Raw genomic sequence first — 18,494 nt, 5'->3', positions numbered from 1 at the left:
AAAGCCTAAAAGGGAAAGTTCAAAGAGTACAATATCTGCTAGCGGTGGATTTGGACAGTTACATTATTCCTTGGTACTATCACTTTTTTTCCTCCTCTCCTACATAGATTACAATATTTCCTGTCGTCCGAGAAAGATTCAGCAGAATTTGAAGCTACTCGACCAAAAGTATGCTTGAAATGCATTACACGAGGTAGTCTGATAGCCATATCTTGACTCTCTTGATCTTGAATTCTGCATAAGAAGACTTAAGCTTCACAAAAAATGTTAGATATGAACATAGAATCATATAATATGTGTATAAATAGATGACCAATAACAGTCAAGAGTCTACAAACTCTGCTACTGTGGGTGCCACTGCAGGATTGTGGGTGCCACTGCAGGATGTACAGTGAAAATATATGGCAAGAATCATCACATGGATGTGTTTTCTAACACTGAACAGTGATTTGTGAATGTATTTTTGTTGGCAAACATATTATCCACAGCCATTCCAAACTTAACATCCTAAAAAGGATCCCACTTTCAAATAAAGCTAGGGAAAAATAGTTGCATTTTATGTTGTGCTCACTTCATTTTCATTTGAATAAAGTGCATAACTTCATTCTATGCCTAAGTTCATCGCTAGTAAATATTGTCCTCTTTGACTCAGTACGTATCATTGTTAGTCTCACAGTTTTAAAATGTGTCGACTAAGGAAATGTTTCCACACGCTTATAAGGAATGCTTTGTTTCCCTCTTTGACCCATGTAGGACCTCACAATCTACCCCCTTGAGGCCCAACGTCCTTGTTGACACACTACCCAGTATCTGGCTTTGATGCCATTTGTAACAGCCCAAGCTCACCGCTAACTAGCAAATATTGTCCGCTTTGACCCGTTACGTATTGTCATCAGCCTCACAGTTTTAAAACGCATCTGTTAGGGAGAGGTTTCCACACTCTTATAAGAAATGCTTATTCACCTCTCCAATCGATGTGGAAACCTCTCCCTAGCAGACGCATTTAAAATCGTGAAGCTGACGGCAATACGTAACAGGTCAAACCAAACAATATCTACTAATAGTGAGTTTGGATGGTTACAATATTTGTTAGCAATACATATTGTCCACTACTATCCAAAAATGAACATCCTAAAAAGGACCCCACTTTCAGATGAAGATAGGGAAATATGGTGGCCATCTATTACTGCCAAATGAACAGCACAGCCAATGAATAGCACATGTTTCTGTTTCCTGACTTAACAAATCTGTGGTAGATTTATGAGTAATAAGCTCAGTCCAGCTTTTTGATTAGACATTATCAGTACTTTGATAATCATAATAATTAGGCTCTTAAGTGGAAATTCAATGAGTTTAAACATAATTTGGTTTCAATTTTTTTATCATAATAATTAGGCTCTTAAGTGGAAATTCAATGAGTTTAAACATAATTTGGTTTCAATTTTTTTCAACCTTGCCCAGACCTTCTGACCTTCTGAGTTATTGACTAAACCATCTTTAAAGTTTTGCACTATGATCATTAAAAGAGCTATGAACAAGGTAGAACAATTTCAATTCAAAGAATCAAGTTCTTTCATTCCAAAAAGTATATGCAGTTTAATCATTTATCTCTACAATCTAATTCTAGATACTAATCTCTTTTGTTCATGAGTCATTCAAACTCCGAGTGAGATCGAGGAAATTGTCTTCACTGCAAGGAATTGTAATGGAATTGTAATGCCACCCATTGTATGATTATATCCAAATTCTTCTTCGACTTGACTCAACAAATCTTGGAAAGAAGGCTGGTTCAAGTAAGATAGTGGAAAGACAAAACGCTTCTTTTGTGCTTCACCAACATAAACTGTGAAGTAGCCCTTTGGAAGATCGACAGCCTTTGGAGATGCTCCGTTCCCTGTCGATGAAGATCGCTGAAGACTTTGCTTAGTACTCACAATTCTAGGAGACGGAAACCCATGTTACAAATATGCTCCAAAAATTACTTGGAAATTTCTTTTGGGAATTGGAATATGGAGAGACTCTTGTTGGCTGTTGGCCGTGAACCCAAATGGCATAACCTTTATATAGATGAGAGCTTAGGTCAATCAAGGATAGAGATTAGAGATAAGGAAGATGAGATTCAATGCTGAAGAGGCATTAGCTTATGATCAATCACATGGGTGTGTCTTCCTAGCCTTATACACATCATGGCCTACTTTTGTCTCCCAAAAACAACTGGAGGAGGGAGAAGTGAGCTCAACAAATCTCTATAAAATTTTTAATAGGATAATGGACAAATCAGAGGCACTCAAGCCCTTGTTGTCCTTCTTGTGAAACAAACTTTTAAGTGTATTTAATACTCTTGCCTATTACATTTCACTTCAATAGGAACGATTCCAGCTAAGAGAACTTTGTTCATTCGTTATAAGGGTATAGAAATAAGAAGATTTCCTTCCATGACTGATATATGTCTATATAGGTGACCAGTAAATGGTGAAGAGTCTACTAAATGTGGCTAAGCTAATGTGGTTACCACTGTGGGATGAACAGTAGAGCATATGGCTAGAATCATCACATGGGGTGTGTTCGCAGACTGATTAATAGCCATTGGTTGCGACTGTGACGGTACATGTTGGTATACAAATTTTCCATACCATTCTAGAATGAACATCCTAAAAAGGACCCCACTTACGTATAAAAGCAAGGAAAAATAGTACCAGTATATTAGAGTCATTTATGTATAGCACATGGTTCTGTTTTCTGACTTTATCATCTATAGCATGTTCTCAGCTACTAAATACTTTGGGAGGAGGGCCCAAAATTTGAGCTCGATTCCAAGCGAGCAAATTTGGAGAAAGAAAATCATCATCTAATCTAATTGCTCCTAAACTCATCCCTAAGCATGAGGCCCCCTTATGATAGATAGAAAAAAAGAAAGAAGGTTTCCGTTTCATTCAAACGTCCATACATGGATCCCACTTACAACTGTGGTAGATTCATGAGTATCGGCCTCACCTGAATCAAGTGCATAATCTAATATTAGTTTCTTAATATGATATTCTGAGTACTTCCTAGATTTGCATCCTTTTCAATCTTGATGAATTATTTGCATATATTTCTGGAAGAAAAGTCAGGAAATTACTTCTTCATTTTAGAACTACTGCATATACAAGATGTGTGAAGGGCAAGAGGAAAGGAAGAATGAACTTTCATTCACTGATATCATACAGTTTCAATAATCAAAAGAATCAAGTTCCCTCATTCCAAAAAAGTTTACATTGTTTCTAGATTCTAATTCATTTTCTATACAACCTAATTCTAGATTCTAATCTCTCTCGTTCATGAGTCGTTCAAACTCCGAGTGAGATCAAGGAAATCATCTTCACTGCAAGGAACTGTGATGCCACCCATTGGATGATTATATCCAAATTCTTCTTCTGCTTGACTCAACAAATCTTGAAAAGAAGGCTGGTTCAAGTAAGATAGTGGAATGACAAAACGCTTCTTTTGTGCTTCACCAACATAAACCGTAAAGTAGCCCTTTGGAACATCGACAGCCTTTGATGATGCTCCATTTCCTGATGATGAAGATCGTTGAAGACTTTTCTTAGCATGAACAATTCTAGGCAAACGGAAACCCATGTTGCAATATGCTCCAAGATAAATATGAGACCGTGAAAGGAATGCCAAACTTGAAATTTCTTAGGAAAATCGGAATATGGAAAGACTCTTGTTGGTTGTGAATCCATATACATGATGACGTTTATATAGAAGAAAGACTTGGGTTACTCAAAGATCTAGACAAGACAAGAAGATGAGATTCAATGGTAGAGAGACATCAGGTCAAGACCTACCCACATGGATATTACTTCCAAGCCATTATGAGACTTTCAAATTCATGTGATATAAGGTCATTCGGTATACCTTCTGTTCAGGGCCTACTTTTGTCGATGACAACCAGAGAAGTAAGTCGAATAAACCTCTAAAAATTTTAAAAGGATTAGACATATTTGAGGCATTGAAGCCCTTCTTGTCAAGCTCCATTTGCTGACTTATCCTCAATAACATGGTTTTTATTGGTAGTTTTGTCTTGGTAGATAAACAATTTTAGCTGTCATTACATGGTGAACAACCCTACAAGGATCCTACTTAAATATGTGGTAGGTTTATGAGCATTAGCCTCAGTTGAATCAAGTTCATAATCTAATATCAGTGCACCTTCTTGATAGAACACCATGAACACTATGCTAACCATAGTGATTAGTCTCTCAAGAATCCAATGATTCAAAGCTAATTGATTTTTCATATTTCATGGCAAACTTGAGCTAACAAATTCTGAGTTATCTTAATGTTTTTCAACCTTGCGGAGATCTTGTGTAGATCATCTAAATAATCGTGTATTATAGAATAATTTCTTGAAGATTCAATATGAAACCTCCAAGGGAGCTTCCACTTCAAGTAAATGCAAAAGGATTATCATGTAAGACAACATGTAGCCATTTTAGGTAGTATAATCCAGTTTATGTTCATTTATAGAATAACACGAACACAGGACAAAAGTTTCAATTTAAAGAATCAAGTTCTCTCATTTCAAAAGTGTTCACAATCTACATTCTGTACTATTCTAATCCTTTTTCTATGCTACCAATTTCTAGATATCAATCCCTCTAGCTCATGAGTCTTTCAAACTTCGAGTGAGATTGAGGAAAAGGACTTCACTGCAAGGAATTGTGATGCCACCCATTGGATGATCATATCCAAATTCATCTTCTGCTTGACTCAACAAATCTTGAAAAGAAGGCTGGTTCAAGTAAGATAGTGGAATGACAAAACGCTTCTTTTGTACCTCACCAACGTAAACTGTGAAGTACCCCTTTGGAACGTCAACAGTGGATGATCCATTTCCAGTTGATGAAGATCGTCGAAAACTTTGCTTAGCATGAACAATCCTAGGCAAACGGAATCCCATGTTATAGTATTTTCTGAGGAACTGGTGAGACTTTGAGAGAAGTCAAAAGTTGGAAATTTCTTTTGATAATCGGAGTATGGAAGAGTCTTGTTGATTGTGAACCCAATTACATGACCTTTATATAGATGATCACATTGACAAGGCAGAAAGATGAGATTCAATGCTAGAGATATATCTTCTCATAACCTATCACATGGGTGGGCCTTCCAAGCCTTTGTGACAGTTCCAAATTCATGTGATCTATGGTCATTCTGTATACTCTGCAAAAAAAACCATGGCCTACTTTTGTCTCCAAATAACAACTGGAGAAGTGAGTTGAGTAAACCTCTAAAATTTTGATGAGATTACGGACAAGAGGCATTTAAACCCTTGTTCTCCTTCTGCTAGAACTAAACTTTAATTGCATTAGGTTACGTGATCTATTAAACACGAGATCCAGAATGGCCCACGTAACTCATGAACTTGAGAACTATTAAATACAAAATTAACAATACATGATGAAGAGAATACAAAATGTGACTGCTAACGTGGGTGCCACTGCAGAATGAACAGTGGAAACATATAGCAGGAATCATCACATGGGTTAGCTTTCAAATTGAGTAATAGGGAATTTGTTAGCATACATAGTCCACTACTATCTAGAATGAACATCCTAAAAAGGACCCCATTTTCAGATAAAGATGGGGAAATATGGTGGCCATCTATTAGTGCCATTAATGAATAGCACATGTTTCTGTTTTCTGGCCTAACATCCATAACATGGTTCTCATTGGTAGTGGTTACTGGTAGGTGTACAATTTCAGCTACTAATGTTTAGTTAACAACCCCACTAGGATCCCACATAAATCTGTGGTAGATTTATGAGTAATAATCTCAGTCCAGCTTTTTGATTAGACATTATCAGTACTTTGATAATCATGATAATTAGGCTCTTAAGTGGGAATTCAATGAGTTTAAACATACTTTGGTTTCTATCTTTTTCAACCTTGCTGAGACCTTCTGAGATATTGAGCAAATCATCTTAAAAGTTTTGCACTACAGGATAGATCATTAAAAGAGCTATGAACAATGTAGAACAATTTCAATTCAAAGAATCAAGTTCTCTCATTTCAAAAAGTATATACAGTTTAATCATTTGTCTCTACAATCTAATTCTAGATACTAATCTCTCTGGTTCATGAGTCATTCAAATTCCGAGTGAGATCGAGGAAATCGTATTCACTGCAAGGAATTGTAATGCCACCCATTGGATGATTATATCCAAATTCTTCCTCTGCTTGACTCAACAAATCTTGGAAAGAAGGCTGGTTCAAGTAAGATAGTGGAATGACAAAACGCTTCTTTTGTGCTTCACCAACATAAACTGTAAAGTAGCCCTTAGGAACATCGACAGCCTTTGGAGATGCTCCGTTCCCTGTCGATGAAGATCGCTGAAGACTTTGCTTAGTACTAACAATTCTAGGCAGACGGAAACCCATGTTTCAAATATGCTTCAAAAATAACTTGGAAATTTCTTTTGGGAATTGGAATATGAAGAGACTCTTGTTGGCTGTGAACCCAAATGGCATAACCTTTATATAGATGAGAGCTTAGGTCAATCAAAGGTAGAGATTGGAGATAAGGAAGGAAGATGAGATTCAATGGTGAAGAGGCATTTAGCTCATGACCTATCACATGGGTGTGTCTTCCCAGCCTTATACAGAAACATCATGGCCTACTTTTGTCTCCCATAAACAACTGGAGAAGTGAGCTCAACAAATCTCTAAAATTTTTTATAGGATAATGGACATATCAGAGGTACTAAAACCCTTGTTGTCCTTCTTGTGAAACAAACTTTTAAGTGTATTTAATACCTCTGTCTATTACATTTCACTTCAATGGGAACGATTCCAGCTGAGAGAACTTTGTTGGTTATAAGGGCGTGGAAACCTCTCCTTAGCAGACGCGTTTAAAAATCATAAAACTGATGACGATACATAAGGGCCAAAGTGGACAATATCTACTAGCTAGCGGTGACTTCGGGCTAGTACAAATGGAATGGTATCAGAGCTAGACACTGGACGGTGTGCCAGCGAGGACGTTGGGCTCCCAAAGAGGGAGGATTGTGAGGTCCCGCATTAGTTGAAGAGGGAAATGAAACATTCCTTGTAAGGGTGTGGAAACCTCTCCCTAGTAGACGTGTTTGAAAACTATTAGGCTGATGGCGATATGTAACGGGCCAAAGCGAACAATATCTACTAGCTACATGAATATTGTGTATAAGAAGATTTAAAACTTCAAAAAAAGAAGATTTCCTTCTATGACAGATATATGTCTATATAGATGACCAATAAATGGTGAAGAGCCTACTAAATGTGGTTAAGCTAATGCGTTACCATTGTGGGATGAACAGTAGAGCATATGGCTAGAGTCATCACATGGGGTGTTAAGCTAATGCGTTACCATTGTGGGATGAACAGTAGAGCATATGGCTAGAGTCATCACATGGGGTGTGTTCTCAGACTGATTAATAGAGAAATTGGTTTCGACTGTGACTGTACATGTTGATATACACATTTTCCATACCATTCTAGAATGAACATCCTAAAAGGGACCCACTTACATATAAAACCAAGGAAAAAATTTTCCATACCATTCTAGAATGAACATCCTAAAAGGGACCCACTTACATATAAAACCAAGGAAAAATAGAAGCAATATATTAGAGTCATTTATGGCACATGGTTCTGATTTCTGACTTTATCATCTATAACATGTTCTCAGCTACCAATAGTTTGGGAGAGGGCCCAAAATTTGAGCTAAGCGAGCAAAATTGGAGAAAGAACATCATTCTCTAATCTAATTCCTCCTAAACTCGTCTTTGAGCCTGAGGCCCCCCTTGTGATAGATAGGAAAAAAGATAGAAGGTTTCCGTTTCATTCAAACGTCCATACATGGATCCCGCTTAAATCTGTGGTAGATTCACGAGTATTAGCCTCACCTGAATCAAGTGCATAATCTAATATTAATGTCTTACTTTGTTAATCATAATACAAAAGATCTCACCTAATCAGTTTCCTAATTCATGGTGACCTTAAACTAACTAATTCTTATCTAGATTTGCACCCTTTTCAATCTTGATGAAATTATTTGCATTTATTTCCGGTGAAGAAAAGTCAGGAAATTACTTTTCTATTTTAGAACTACAGTACCACTGTATACCACTGTATATACAAGAAGTGTGAAGAATAAGAGGAAAGGAAGAATGAACTTTCATTCACTGATATCATACAGTTTCAATAATCAAAAGAATCAAGTTCCCTCATTCCAAAAAAGTTTACATTGTTTCTAGATTCTAATTCATTTTCTATACAATCTAATTCTAGATTCTAATCTCTCTCGTTCATGAGTCGTTCAAACTCCGAGTGAGATCAAGGAAATCGTCTTCACTGCAAGGAACTGTGATGCCACCCATTGGATGATTATATCCAAATTATTCTTCTGCTTGACTCAACAAATCTTGAAAAGAAGGCTGGTTCAAGTAAGATAGTGGAATGACAAAACGCTTCTTTTGTGCTTCACCAACATAAACCGTAAAGTAGCCCTTTGGAACATCGACAGCCTTTGATGATGCTCCATTTCCTGATGATGAAGATCGTTGAAGACTTTTCTTAGCATGAACAATTCTAGGCAAACGGAAACCCATGTTGCAATATGCTCCAAGATAAATATGAGACCGTGAAAGGAATGCCAAACTTGAAATTTCTTAGGAAAATCGGAATATGGAAAGACTCTTGTTGGTTGTGAATCCATATACATGATGACGTTTATATAGAAGAAAGACTTGGGTTACTCAAAGATCTAGACAAGACAAGAAGATGAGATTCAATGGTAGAGAGACATCAGGTCAAGACCTACCCACATGGATATTACTTCCAAGCCATTATGAGACTTTCAAATTCATGTGATATAAGGTCATTCTGTATAGCTTCTGCAGAACATCAGGGCCTACTTTTGTCAATGACAACCAGAGAAGTAAGTCGAATAAACCTCTAAGATTTTAAAAGGATCTGGCATATTTGAGGCATTGAAGCCCTTCTTGTCAAGCTCCATTTGCTGACTTATCCTCAATAATATGGTTTTTATTTTGTCGTGGTAGATATACAATTTTAGCTGTCATTACATGGTGAACAACCCTACAAAAATCCTACTTAAATATGTGGTAGATTTATGAGTATTAACTTCCGTTGAATCAAGTTCATAATCTAATATCAGTGCACTTTCATGATAGAACAACATGAACACTGCTAATCATAGTGATTGACTTCTTAAGAATCCAATGATTCAAAGCTAATTGATTTTTCATATTTCATGGCAACCTTGAGCTAACAAATTCTGAGTTTTGTCTTTATGTTTTTCAAACTTGCTGATATCTAAATAATTGTGTATTATAGGATAATTTCTTGAAGATTCAATATGAAACTTCCAAGGGAGCTTCCACTTCAAGTAGATGCAAAAGGATTATCATGTAGGACTACATGTAGCCATTTTAAGTAGTATAATCTCAGATCTTTTTTCAAATAACACCATTCAAGCAGTTTCATCATCAAATTTTGTTCATTTATAGAATAACGAACACAGGACAAAATTTCAATTTAAAGAATTGAGTTCTCTCAGTTCAAAAGTGTTATACAGTCTACATTCTGTACTATTCTAACCCTTTTTCTATGCTACCAATTTCTAGATATCAATCCCTCTAGCTCATGAGTCTTTCAAACTTCGAGTGAGATCGAGGAAAAGGTCTTCACTGCAAGGAATTGTGATGCCACCCATTGGATGATCATATCCAAATTCATCTTCTGCTTGACTCAACAAATCTTGAAAAGTAGGCTGGTTCAAGTAAGATAGTGGAATGACGAATCGCTTCTTTTGTACCTCACCAACGTAAACTGTAAAGTACCCCTTTGGAACGTCAACAGTGGATGATCCATTTCCAGTTGATGAAGATTGTCGAAAACTTTGCTTAGCATGAACAATCCTAGGCAAACGGATTCCCATGTTATAGTATTTTCTGAAAGGAACTAGTTAGACTTTGAGAGAAGTACAAAAGTTGGAAATTTGCTTTGATAACCGGAGTATGGAAGAGTCTTGTTGATTGTGAACCCAATTACATGACCTTTATATAGATGATCACATTGACAAGGCAGAAAGATGAGATTCAACGCTAGAGAGATATCTTCTCATAACCTATCACATGGGTGGGCCTTCCAAGCCTTTATGAGAGTTCCAAATTCATGTGATATATGGTCATTCTGTATACTCCGCAGAAAAACCATGGCCTACTTCTGTCTCCAAATAACAACCGGAGAAGTGAGTTGAGTACTCAATCTGATAGCCAAATAATCTACCTACCTTGATCTTGAGTAATATGTCTGTATACATAGATGATCTAATATAGAGGAAAGCCTATGAAATAACTAGGTTCTGTGGGAGCCAGTTTGGTCTGAACAGAAGCATCACATGGACCTGCCTTCTAACTCTTTATAGAGAGTTGGGTAGTGATTGAGATTGTATATCTGTTCTCACGCGTATTGTTCACAATTGTTCAGAAATGATCATCCTAGAAAGCCCACCACTTTCAATTAAATGTAGGAGAAAATAGTATCACTGTACCAATCATTTATGCATTCGACATGCTTCTGTTTTCTAAGTTTTCGTCTATAAATTCGGCTCTGATTGTCAGTGTATTTTAGTTGGTGTACAAAATTAGCTTTCATTGCTTGATGAGCAACTTACAAGGGATCCCCAACAAAAATTAAATATGTGGGAAGGAATCTAGAGTACATTCTTTTGTTTTAACCCCTCTTGAATTCCGAAGCATAATCTGATGTTTTGTTTGTATGATCATATTCAAATTAAATATGATAGTAATAAATGCAATAATGGTAAAAAGAAAACAAAAAAAAAAAAAAAAGGAAGAAAAAGAAGAACATTGTCCAAATGATATCATTTACATTGTTTCTGTTACAAAAGAAACATGAATGTACAATATTCTAAAAGAATGAGTTTGATTTCAAAAATGTTTATACCCTTCTCAGTCTATGTTGTATTCTATTCTATTCCATCCATTGTACCATCTATTTCTAAACTCTATTCTTATGGCTCATGGCTCACTAATCTATTCTATTCCATCCATTGTACCATCTATTTCTAAACTCTATTCTTATGGCTCATGGCTCACTAAAACTACGATTAAGATTAACAAAATCATCTTCATTGCAGGGAATTGTGATGCCACCCATTGAATTATCGTATCCAAATTCTTCTTCAGCTTGACTCAACAAATCTTGGAACAAAGGTTGGTTCAAGTAAGATAGCGGGATGACACAACGCTTCTTTTGGCCTTCTCCGACATAGACTGTAAAGTACCCTTTTGGAACATCTAGGTACTTCGGAGAGGCTCCGTTTCCTGATGATGTAGAACGTCGAAGACTTGGCTTAGCATGAATAATGCTAGGCAACCGGAACCCCATGGTATGGTATATTTCCTTAAAGGATTGTCTCAAAGGAGATAAATGGAGGGTGAGATTTCTTGGAGTTAGAAATATCGAGAAGGCAGAAGGTTGCATTCAATGAAGAAAGAAACTAGATGAAGAACAATCACATGGTTTTGTCTTTCAAGACAACAAGAATTTCAAGTTCACGAGTAACATGGGCCATTCTGGATCCTTATGCAGAAACATCATAGCTGGCCAACTTTTGATTATGCAGTAGTAACATGGGCCATTCTGGATCCTTATGCAGAAACATCATAGCTGGCCAACTTTTGATTATGCAGTACAACTAAGGAAATTTCAGTAGAATCATAGACATATTAGAGGCACATAATGCTTTGTTGTCCTCCTGGTGAGATGATAATTGATAGAGACTAGGCAGTTGACACAATATTTAACTGCACCACATAGCCATGTCTTACAATGTCTTCCTCATGAAGGATTTCAACTAAAATAGGAACTTTGTTGGTTGTTGATAGTTTCAGAGCTCGGAAAAGTCATACGAACAGGTACCGTCATACATCAGAAAAATGCAAGTACAAGAAAATACTTCATAACAAATATTGAATCTCGAACTCTCACGATACTACCTGAGTTATCGTACACAAACGTTTTTAAAAATAAAGAAGTACAGAGATACTCACTGAGCAAATATTACTACATTGAAGCAAATGGAATGCTATAGGTACTACACGGATGGTGAATAGTACACTATTTAACCGTATAAATCGATAAGAAAAAACTACTGCGTGAAAGATCAGACTATTATCAAGAAATCAAATGAAGAGAGAATCTCTGTCAAACACTTGGATTACGGTAAAATTGCATCCATTAACAATTTCCTTATGCAGAGAAACATTTTCTAGAGTTCCCATGGAAGGAAACAAAAAGTTGGAGCAAATTGAAAAGAAAAAGAGTGCATGGATCTGAGCATGCCTAATATCCCTGATCTAAAAGGTTAGTGCTTCTCATGACCTATAATTAACTGAGAAATGAGATTGGTGAAGATATCTTCTCTGCACTGAATGGTAAGGCCACCCATAGGGTGATAATAACCAAATTCTTCTTCAGCTTGACTAAGCAAATCTTGAAAACATGGTTGGTTCAAGTAAGTTACAGGGATGACAAAACGCTTCTTTTGGATATCTCCAACATAGACCGCACAGTAGCCCTTTGGAACTACTGTAACTCCTTCCTTTGTTGAGGTTGAAGGTCGTCGAAGAAGCTGAAGAAGTCTCATGTTTTTATTCGGATACAATAAATGGGAGACCCGAACAAATTACTAGAATATCTCAACACGCCTTGATATAAGAAGACTGGTGTTTCTTATGAACTCGATATAATATGGTATTTATAGACGATGAAAGGAGGTGTGAGAAATAGAGCCTTCGAGAAAATAGTAATAGAAGTCTTTGGATAAGGCTTAGTAGCAGACAAGAACGCATGAAGTATCATATGGTTTTGTACACTAAATAAAGAACATCAAGCTAGTGATGTTGGTAAACGATATTGTGTAATCTTTTCAGGGAAAGGATTTAGAGAAGATCATATTGTAGTGTTTGTCAGCTCTCCTGCTTCCTTTTTAAAACAAAATATAAACTTTTCATTGATTATTGGCAAAAAATGAACCTTCAAAACCAGAAATCAAGACTTTCCAATTCACTAACGTAATTCTAAGTAGATAAACTAGAAAGAACACCAATGAGAAGCTCTGAATTTTTCAGAAATGAAGTTAAAGTACAATGGAAGCTCAAATAAGTAAAACAGCTCTCAACCTTCATGTGCACACACATTTTTGAAGGAATATCATAGGGTAGATATTAAGAAATCATGTTGGCAAGAAGAATGGGCTGAGAAAAGTGGCATGATAAGTTACATAGATATCAACTTTATGTTCAATATTAATATGTATATCTAACTGCTCCTTGGTTAGGCCAAAGGCCAAGAGGTAGCGATAGATTGTAGAAGTAATATGGTACCTCAGTCTCCTCCTGCCTGTGACGATGCGCTAGACTGGCCCTTGGAACTTTCTGAAGTCATCATTAGGTGCGGGTCGCTCATTATATCCTGTATTGAACCGTTTCCAATGATTATTAACTATTGACAACTTTTGGTCCTTGAACTTGCATGTACAAACAAATTTATTCCCAAACTTCTTTCCGAAAGCTAGGAATCAGAAACAAGAACGTTATCGAACAATTCTACTTTATTTTGCGACTAAATTATCAAACATATGAATGTTATGAAATGAGGTCTAAATTTTCAAAAACCAAACTGAAAGCTATACACTACCCAACAACTATTAAAATTTTGCATACTAACCTGCTCCATTGAGGCATCGCTAAAACCGCTCAAAGATCCACTAATGGCCCATGACACCATGTGCTCCATTTTCTTCTCACCAAATTCTCTCAAGTTGTTAAGTTCTGGCAGCACAACATTGCAAAGATCTGGTCTGTCTTTTCGTCTAAGTTCTGCACATTGAAGTGCTAATTTAGCGAAGCAAAGTGCTTGTTCCACTGGCCAATCAGTCACAGCTGGATCCAAAAACTCCTGAAAAGTCCCCTTCTCAATAGAGCGAGCGACTTGGTGAGCCAACCCCATGGGCGGCTTGGCTGTAATTAGTTGAAGCAACATGATACCTAGTGAATACACATCAGATTTAACCCCAAGCATTCCAGTTTGTTGATACTCAGGGTCTATATAGCAGAAAGTTCCAGCGGCCGAAGTCATGCAGCATTGTGTTACATTCTCGGCCACAGCAGGTAAAAGCCTAGCCAAACCGACGTCGCTTATCTTGCAAACATAGCTGTGGTCCAGCAATATGTTAGCTGGCTTGAGGTCACGGTGCACTAATGGCTCTGGCTTTGTCTGGTGGAGAAACAGAAGGCCAGTAGCAATCTCAGCAGCAATTCGAAACCTCAATTGCCAAGGAATAACAGGGGTGTTCCCCTTTCGGAAGAGTCGATCCTCCAAACTTCCGTTGGACATGTACTCGTACACTAGAATGCCATATTCCGGGCATGCTCCTAGAAGAAGTACCATGTTGGGATGCCTTATGCAACTCAATATATCAATCTGCATTTACAATATCCAACTAAATCATTTGCTCTTAAAAAATGATCCCAAAGTTGTTTTAAGTTCCTCACCTCCTGCTGAAACTGACTCCTCCCTTGAGATGCATCAGGACGCAAGATCTTGACCGCAACCGATGTGTGATCAAGACGACAACGAAAGACAGGTCCATAACCTCCCTCTCCTATCTTCCGAGATGGTGCAAAACGTTCCGTTGCCGATTCAACCTCCTCAATTGAATATAACCTGTATCTGATGTCACTTTGTGCAATATTTTTCAATTCTCTCGGCATTTCCTCTGCTTCTTTAAGTGCTTTCATCTCTAGATTTGCTCTTTTATGTGATTCTAACTCTGCAATTCTCTTAGCTGCATCAGCTGCTTCCACTGCTGCTCTGCATTTCGCTCTCTCCTGCTCTGCAATAGCTATTGCTGCTTCTTGAGCAAGTCGTGCCTCTTCTAGTTTTTGTTGTTCTTCACGTCTCCAATCATTCAGTTCCATTGCCTATGGGAAAACTTATGATATAACTGAAAGATTGATTCTTGACATTCAAAAAATGACTTAAATCTGGACATATATAAACCTTTTGCTTTGCTGTTAGTGCTTCTTTACATGCTGTACTGTACATCTCCATAGTTTGTTTAAGCTCTAGCTTCAACCTCTTCATTTCAAGTTCTGCTTCATCCTGTGAGATGTAATTAAAAATATCAAGAACTAGCATCATATAATATAGTCAATACAAGTAAAGATAATATATGCTGACCAAGTTCTGAGATGACCAGGAACATGGTGTCCTGCAGCTCTCATCTGAAACTGATGAGAAATCATTGAGATTATTGAGGTCTGTCCATTTTGGTTGAAATGGTACAGATGTAAAGCTACTCTCTGAACTGGTTGAAAATCGCGAGGGAGCTGAATCAGAGTAGTCGTATGCAACAGAAGTACGATCCATGCTTGGTCTGCCAGAGCTTATAAAGGATATGTCGGATTCTGTCTCAAAGAACCCTCCGCTACATTTCGTGATAGAAATTCTCTCTCCTCCGTGAGAGATAGGTGACCTATTCCAATTAGAGAGAAAGTCTATGCACATCTTACAACTTCCAAAATATAACCCGCAAGCTCTAGTTTAGCACAACTTACTTGACTAATTCATCGTGAATGGTGCGAGGCTTGAACGATGCCCTATCTGCATACGAAAGAAGAATTAATACAAGTCCCATTGACCCAAACTCCTTAAAAATGTATATCATTCATCTGCGTTTCCTTAAATTAGTTGTTTTGGGTTGTGCTGATGGGAAAAAACTCAAATTATCACATAGAACTATCCAAAGAACAAATTTGAAAACTTGCCACAATAAAACTTCTTCATATACCATACACAAAATGCTTGGAATTGCGTTCAGCACGAAGAACAAACCTCTTAGAAGAAACTTATGTCGAGGAGTGATTGCTCCCTGTACGATTNCATATATAAACCTTTTGCTTTGCTGTTAGTGCTTCTTTACATGCTGTACTGTACATCTCCATAGTTTGTTTAAGCTCTAGCTTCAACCTCTTCATTTCAAGTTCTGCTTCATCCTGTGAGATGTAATTAAAAATATCAAGAACTAGCATCATATAATATAGTCAATACAAGTAAAGATAATATATGCTGACCAAGTAAAATATCAAGAACTAGCATCATATAATATAGTCAATACAAGTAAAGATAATATATGCTGACCAAGTTCTGAGATGACCAGGAACATGGTGTCCTGCAGCTCTCATCTGAAACTGATGAGAAATCATTGAGATTATTGAGGTCTGTCCATTTTGGTTGAAATGGTACAGATGTAAAGCTACTCTCTGAACTGGTTGAAAATCGCGAGGGAGCTGAATCAGAGTAGTCGTATGCAACAGAAGTACGATCCATGCTTGGTCTGCCAGAGCTTATAAAGGATATGTCGGATTCTGTCTCAAAGAACCCTCCGCTACATTTCGTGATAGAAATTCTCTCTCCTCCGTGAGAGATAGGTGACCTATTCCAATTAGAGAGAAAGTCTATGCACATCTTACAACTTCCAAAATATAACCCGCAAGCTCTAGTTTAGCACAACTTACTTGACTAATTCATCGTGAATGGTGCGAGGCTTGAACGATGCCCTATCTGCATACGAAAGAAGAATTAATACAAGTCCCATTGACCCAAACTCCTTAAAAATGTAAATCATTCATCTGCATTTCCTTAAATTAGTTGTTTTGGGTTGTGCTGATGGGAAAAAAACTCAAATTATCACATAGAACTATCCAAAGAACAAATTTGAAAACTTGCCACAATAAAACTTCTTCATATACCATACACAAAATGCTTGGAATTGAGTTCAGCACGAAGAACAAACCTCTTAGAAGAAACTTATGTCGAGGAGTGATTGCTCCCTGTACGATTGGCTTGGATAATTTCTGTAAATGGTCATGTAGAGGAGAAAAAGAGGGAGCTGAGCGAGACGCATTTCTCACTGACGACACCTTCCCCTTTGAGATGACATACACAGTGCAGAAATCTGGTGCCCCTTTCGACACGCTACCTCCCACGCTCGATGTCTTGAACCTACTATAAAAATCACCAATTCCCATCATAAGCCTTTGGAGAAACTGGAGATGTGAGAATTCACATTCTTCCATAATGATTCGCGGAATGTAAAATTCTAATGACCTGTTCGGAATGACTGTTCATGCGCCAAAATTGTGTTTCTTATTGAAAAAGTCATGCCAAACCAACCCTAAATCAAAGACGAATCAATGAAAATGACTACCTAATAAATCCATGTTTCGTAGGAACCCCAAGCACCAAGTTATCGATTGCAGCGTACGAGACATATTCATTTAATGCTTTTTTTCGTAGGAACCCCAAGCACCAAGTTATCGATTGCAGCGTACGAGACATATTCATTTAATGCTTTTACCACATCGGTGTCTTCCAATATAACATCAAGGCATTGAATCTACGCAATCAACACAAAGAAAAAACCCTAGTTCATTTCATATCCCAAAAATCACAATAAAAAATGCAGTGATGAACAAAAGCTTACATCCTTGCGAGTACAATAGCAATGGAAGGTGAGAAAAATGTCCCTCGTCTGCATCTCGAGCTGCTGTTTCCGAGGGGTATCAGCAGAGAAACCGCCATCACTGTTACAAATAATGGCTTCCCCAATCAAAGAAGCAGCCGCACTGGAAGGTCTCTGAACCACATGGATTAATACCACATTTTGGCCCCTTCCGAGCAGATGCTCGGCGGCCCATCTGATAGCATTTTGGCTTCCTTTTTCCCTGTTAATAGCAATAGCCACCAACCCCTTTCCCCCTCCGCCTGCTCCTCCCTTTTTGCCGCCATTAACACCGTTTCCTTTCTGTAGCCACATTGTTTGAAATTTTTTCTCAGCAACTGATTTGATTATTATATATCCACGGCTGACTTTTGGCATGCATACATATACACATATAGAGAGAAGTTTGATGATATTACTTACTTGGAATCGGCCTCATTTTTTTTGAGGGGATGGTCTGAAATTTTTCAGGGCGTAAATTTAGGATTTGATCGAGTGAAAGGAAGATTGGTTGAAGTTTTTAGTCAATCTCTCCTTCAAATCATTCCTTTTCGAATCCTAAAATAGAAAAAGATACAACGATTCCTTTTCGAACCCTTCTAACCCTAAAATAGAAAAAGGGGTCAATTTTTCCAGTTTTGGCATCTGGATTGGTTTGCAGCGAAATTTGTACCTGTTCTTGTAAGAGACGGGAGATATGACTGTGGTTTAGTCTTCACGTCCTTTAAACAAAATCGGATGATATTTTTTTAATTCTTAATTTTATTACACATCAAATTAAAATTTAAATTTCATTATATAAAAATTCTTTTAAAACATATTCCAATTTTAGTCCTGAATTTTATTTTTCGTA

At 37.3% G+C, this 18,494-nt stretch overlaps 4 protein-coding genes and 1 pseudogene across 5 annotated transcripts; all 5 read right to left on the bottom strand.

Moving 5' to 3' along the window:
* Window positions 1-1,540: 1,540 nt before the first annotated feature.
* LOC111468495 (auxin-induced protein 15A-like) lies at window positions 1,541-10,819 on the bottom strand. 2 transcript variants are annotated; one of them, XM_023113751.1, is made up of 2 exons: window positions 9,721-10,819; window positions 1,541-1,679 (listed from the first exon to the last, which is right to left on the bottom strand). In XM_023113751.1, exons 1-2 carry the CDS (start codon window positions 9,983-9,985, stop codon window positions 1,645-1,647), a joined length of 300 nt encoding a protein of 99 aa, XP_022969519.1. In that variant the 5' UTR covers window positions 9,986-10,819; the 3' UTR covers window positions 1,541-1,644. The 2 variants fall into 2 exon arrangements, with proteins under 2 accessions (XP_022969519.1, XP_022969520.1); XM_023113752.1 differs by lacking the exon at window positions 1,541-1,679 and having other exon boundaries at window positions 9,467-10,818.
* Window positions 3,100-3,936, bottom strand: LOC111468494 (auxin-induced protein X10A-like). The gene has a single exon (XM_023113750.1). It carries the CDS (start codon window positions 3,619-3,621, stop codon window positions 3,319-3,321), a length of 303 nt encoding a protein of 100 aa, XP_022969518.1. The 5' UTR covers window positions 3,622-3,936; the 3' UTR covers window positions 3,100-3,318.
* LOC111468493 (auxin-induced protein X10A-like) lies at window positions 6,009-6,717 on the bottom strand. The gene has a single exon (XM_023113749.1). The coding sequence runs from the start codon at window positions 6,424-6,426 to the stop codon at window positions 6,124-6,126; it is 303 nt and encodes a 100-aa protein (XP_022969517.1). The 5' UTR covers window positions 6,427-6,717; the 3' UTR covers window positions 6,009-6,123.
* Window positions 8,185-9,010, bottom strand: LOC111468492 (annotated as a pseudogene).
* A 2,349-nt stretch (window positions 10,820-13,168) lies between the features above and the next one.
* On the bottom strand, window positions 13,169-18,052 carry LOC111468498 (U-box domain-containing protein 35-like). Its single transcript, XM_023113755.1, has 10 exons — window positions 17,624-18,052; window positions 17,496-17,536; window positions 17,348-17,428; window positions 16,934-17,142; window positions 16,656-16,701; window positions 16,279-16,573; window positions 16,032-16,133; window positions 14,631-15,059; window positions 13,804-14,559; window positions 13,169-13,548 (listed from the first exon to the last, which is right to left on the bottom strand). The coding sequence occupies exons 1-10, from the start codon at window positions 18,017-18,019 to the stop codon at window positions 13,462-13,464; spliced, it is 2,442 nt and encodes an 813-aa protein (XP_022969523.1). The 5' UTR covers window positions 18,020-18,052; the 3' UTR covers window positions 13,169-13,461.
* Between the last annotated feature and the right edge of the window lie 442 nt (window positions 18,053-18,494).

This window comes from Cucurbita maxima, unplaced genomic scaffold, assembly GCF_002738345.1.
Source record: "Cucurbita maxima cultivar Rimu unplaced genomic scaffold, Cmax_1.0 Cma_Scf00036, whole genome shotgun sequence".
Lineage (NCBI taxonomy): Eukaryota > Viridiplantae > Streptophyta > Magnoliopsida > Cucurbitales > Cucurbitaceae > Cucurbita > Cucurbita maxima.
The sequence above is the reverse complement of the archived record's forward strand: the minus strand, read 5'-3'. Positions and strand labels throughout refer to the sequence as shown.

Bases quoted from the DNA above. Each gene is read 5' to 3' on its own strand.
- LOC111468494 (XM_023113750.1), bottom strand. From the start codon at position 3,621: ATGGGTTTCCGTTTGCCTAGAATTGTTCATGCTAAGAAAAGTCTTCAA.
- LOC111468493 (XM_023113749.1), bottom strand. From the start codon at position 6,426: ATGGGTTTCCGTCTGCCTAGAATTGTTAGTACTAAGCAAAGTCTTCAG.
- LOC111468498 (XM_023113755.1), bottom strand. From the start codon at position 18,019: ATGCCAAAAGTCAGCCGTGGATATATAATAATCAAATCAGTTGCTGAG. The intron at 17,537-17,623 runs GTAAGCTTTTGT...TTGATTGCGTAG, and splicing joins GCTATTGTACTCGCAAGGAT to ATTCAATGCCTTGATGTTAT. The intron at 16,702-16,933 runs GTTTGTTCTTCG...TTTCGTATGCAG, and splicing joins ACATAAGTTTCTTCTAAGAG to ATAGGGCATCGTTCAAGCCT.
- LOC111468495 (XM_023113751.1), bottom strand. From the start codon at position 9,985: ATGGGAATCCGTTTGCCTAGGATTGTTCATGCTAAGCAAAGTTTTCGA. The intron at 1,680-9,720 runs TCGATCTCACTC...GTGAAGACAATT, and splicing joins TTGCAGTGAAGACCTTTTCC to TCCTCGATCTCACTCGGAGT.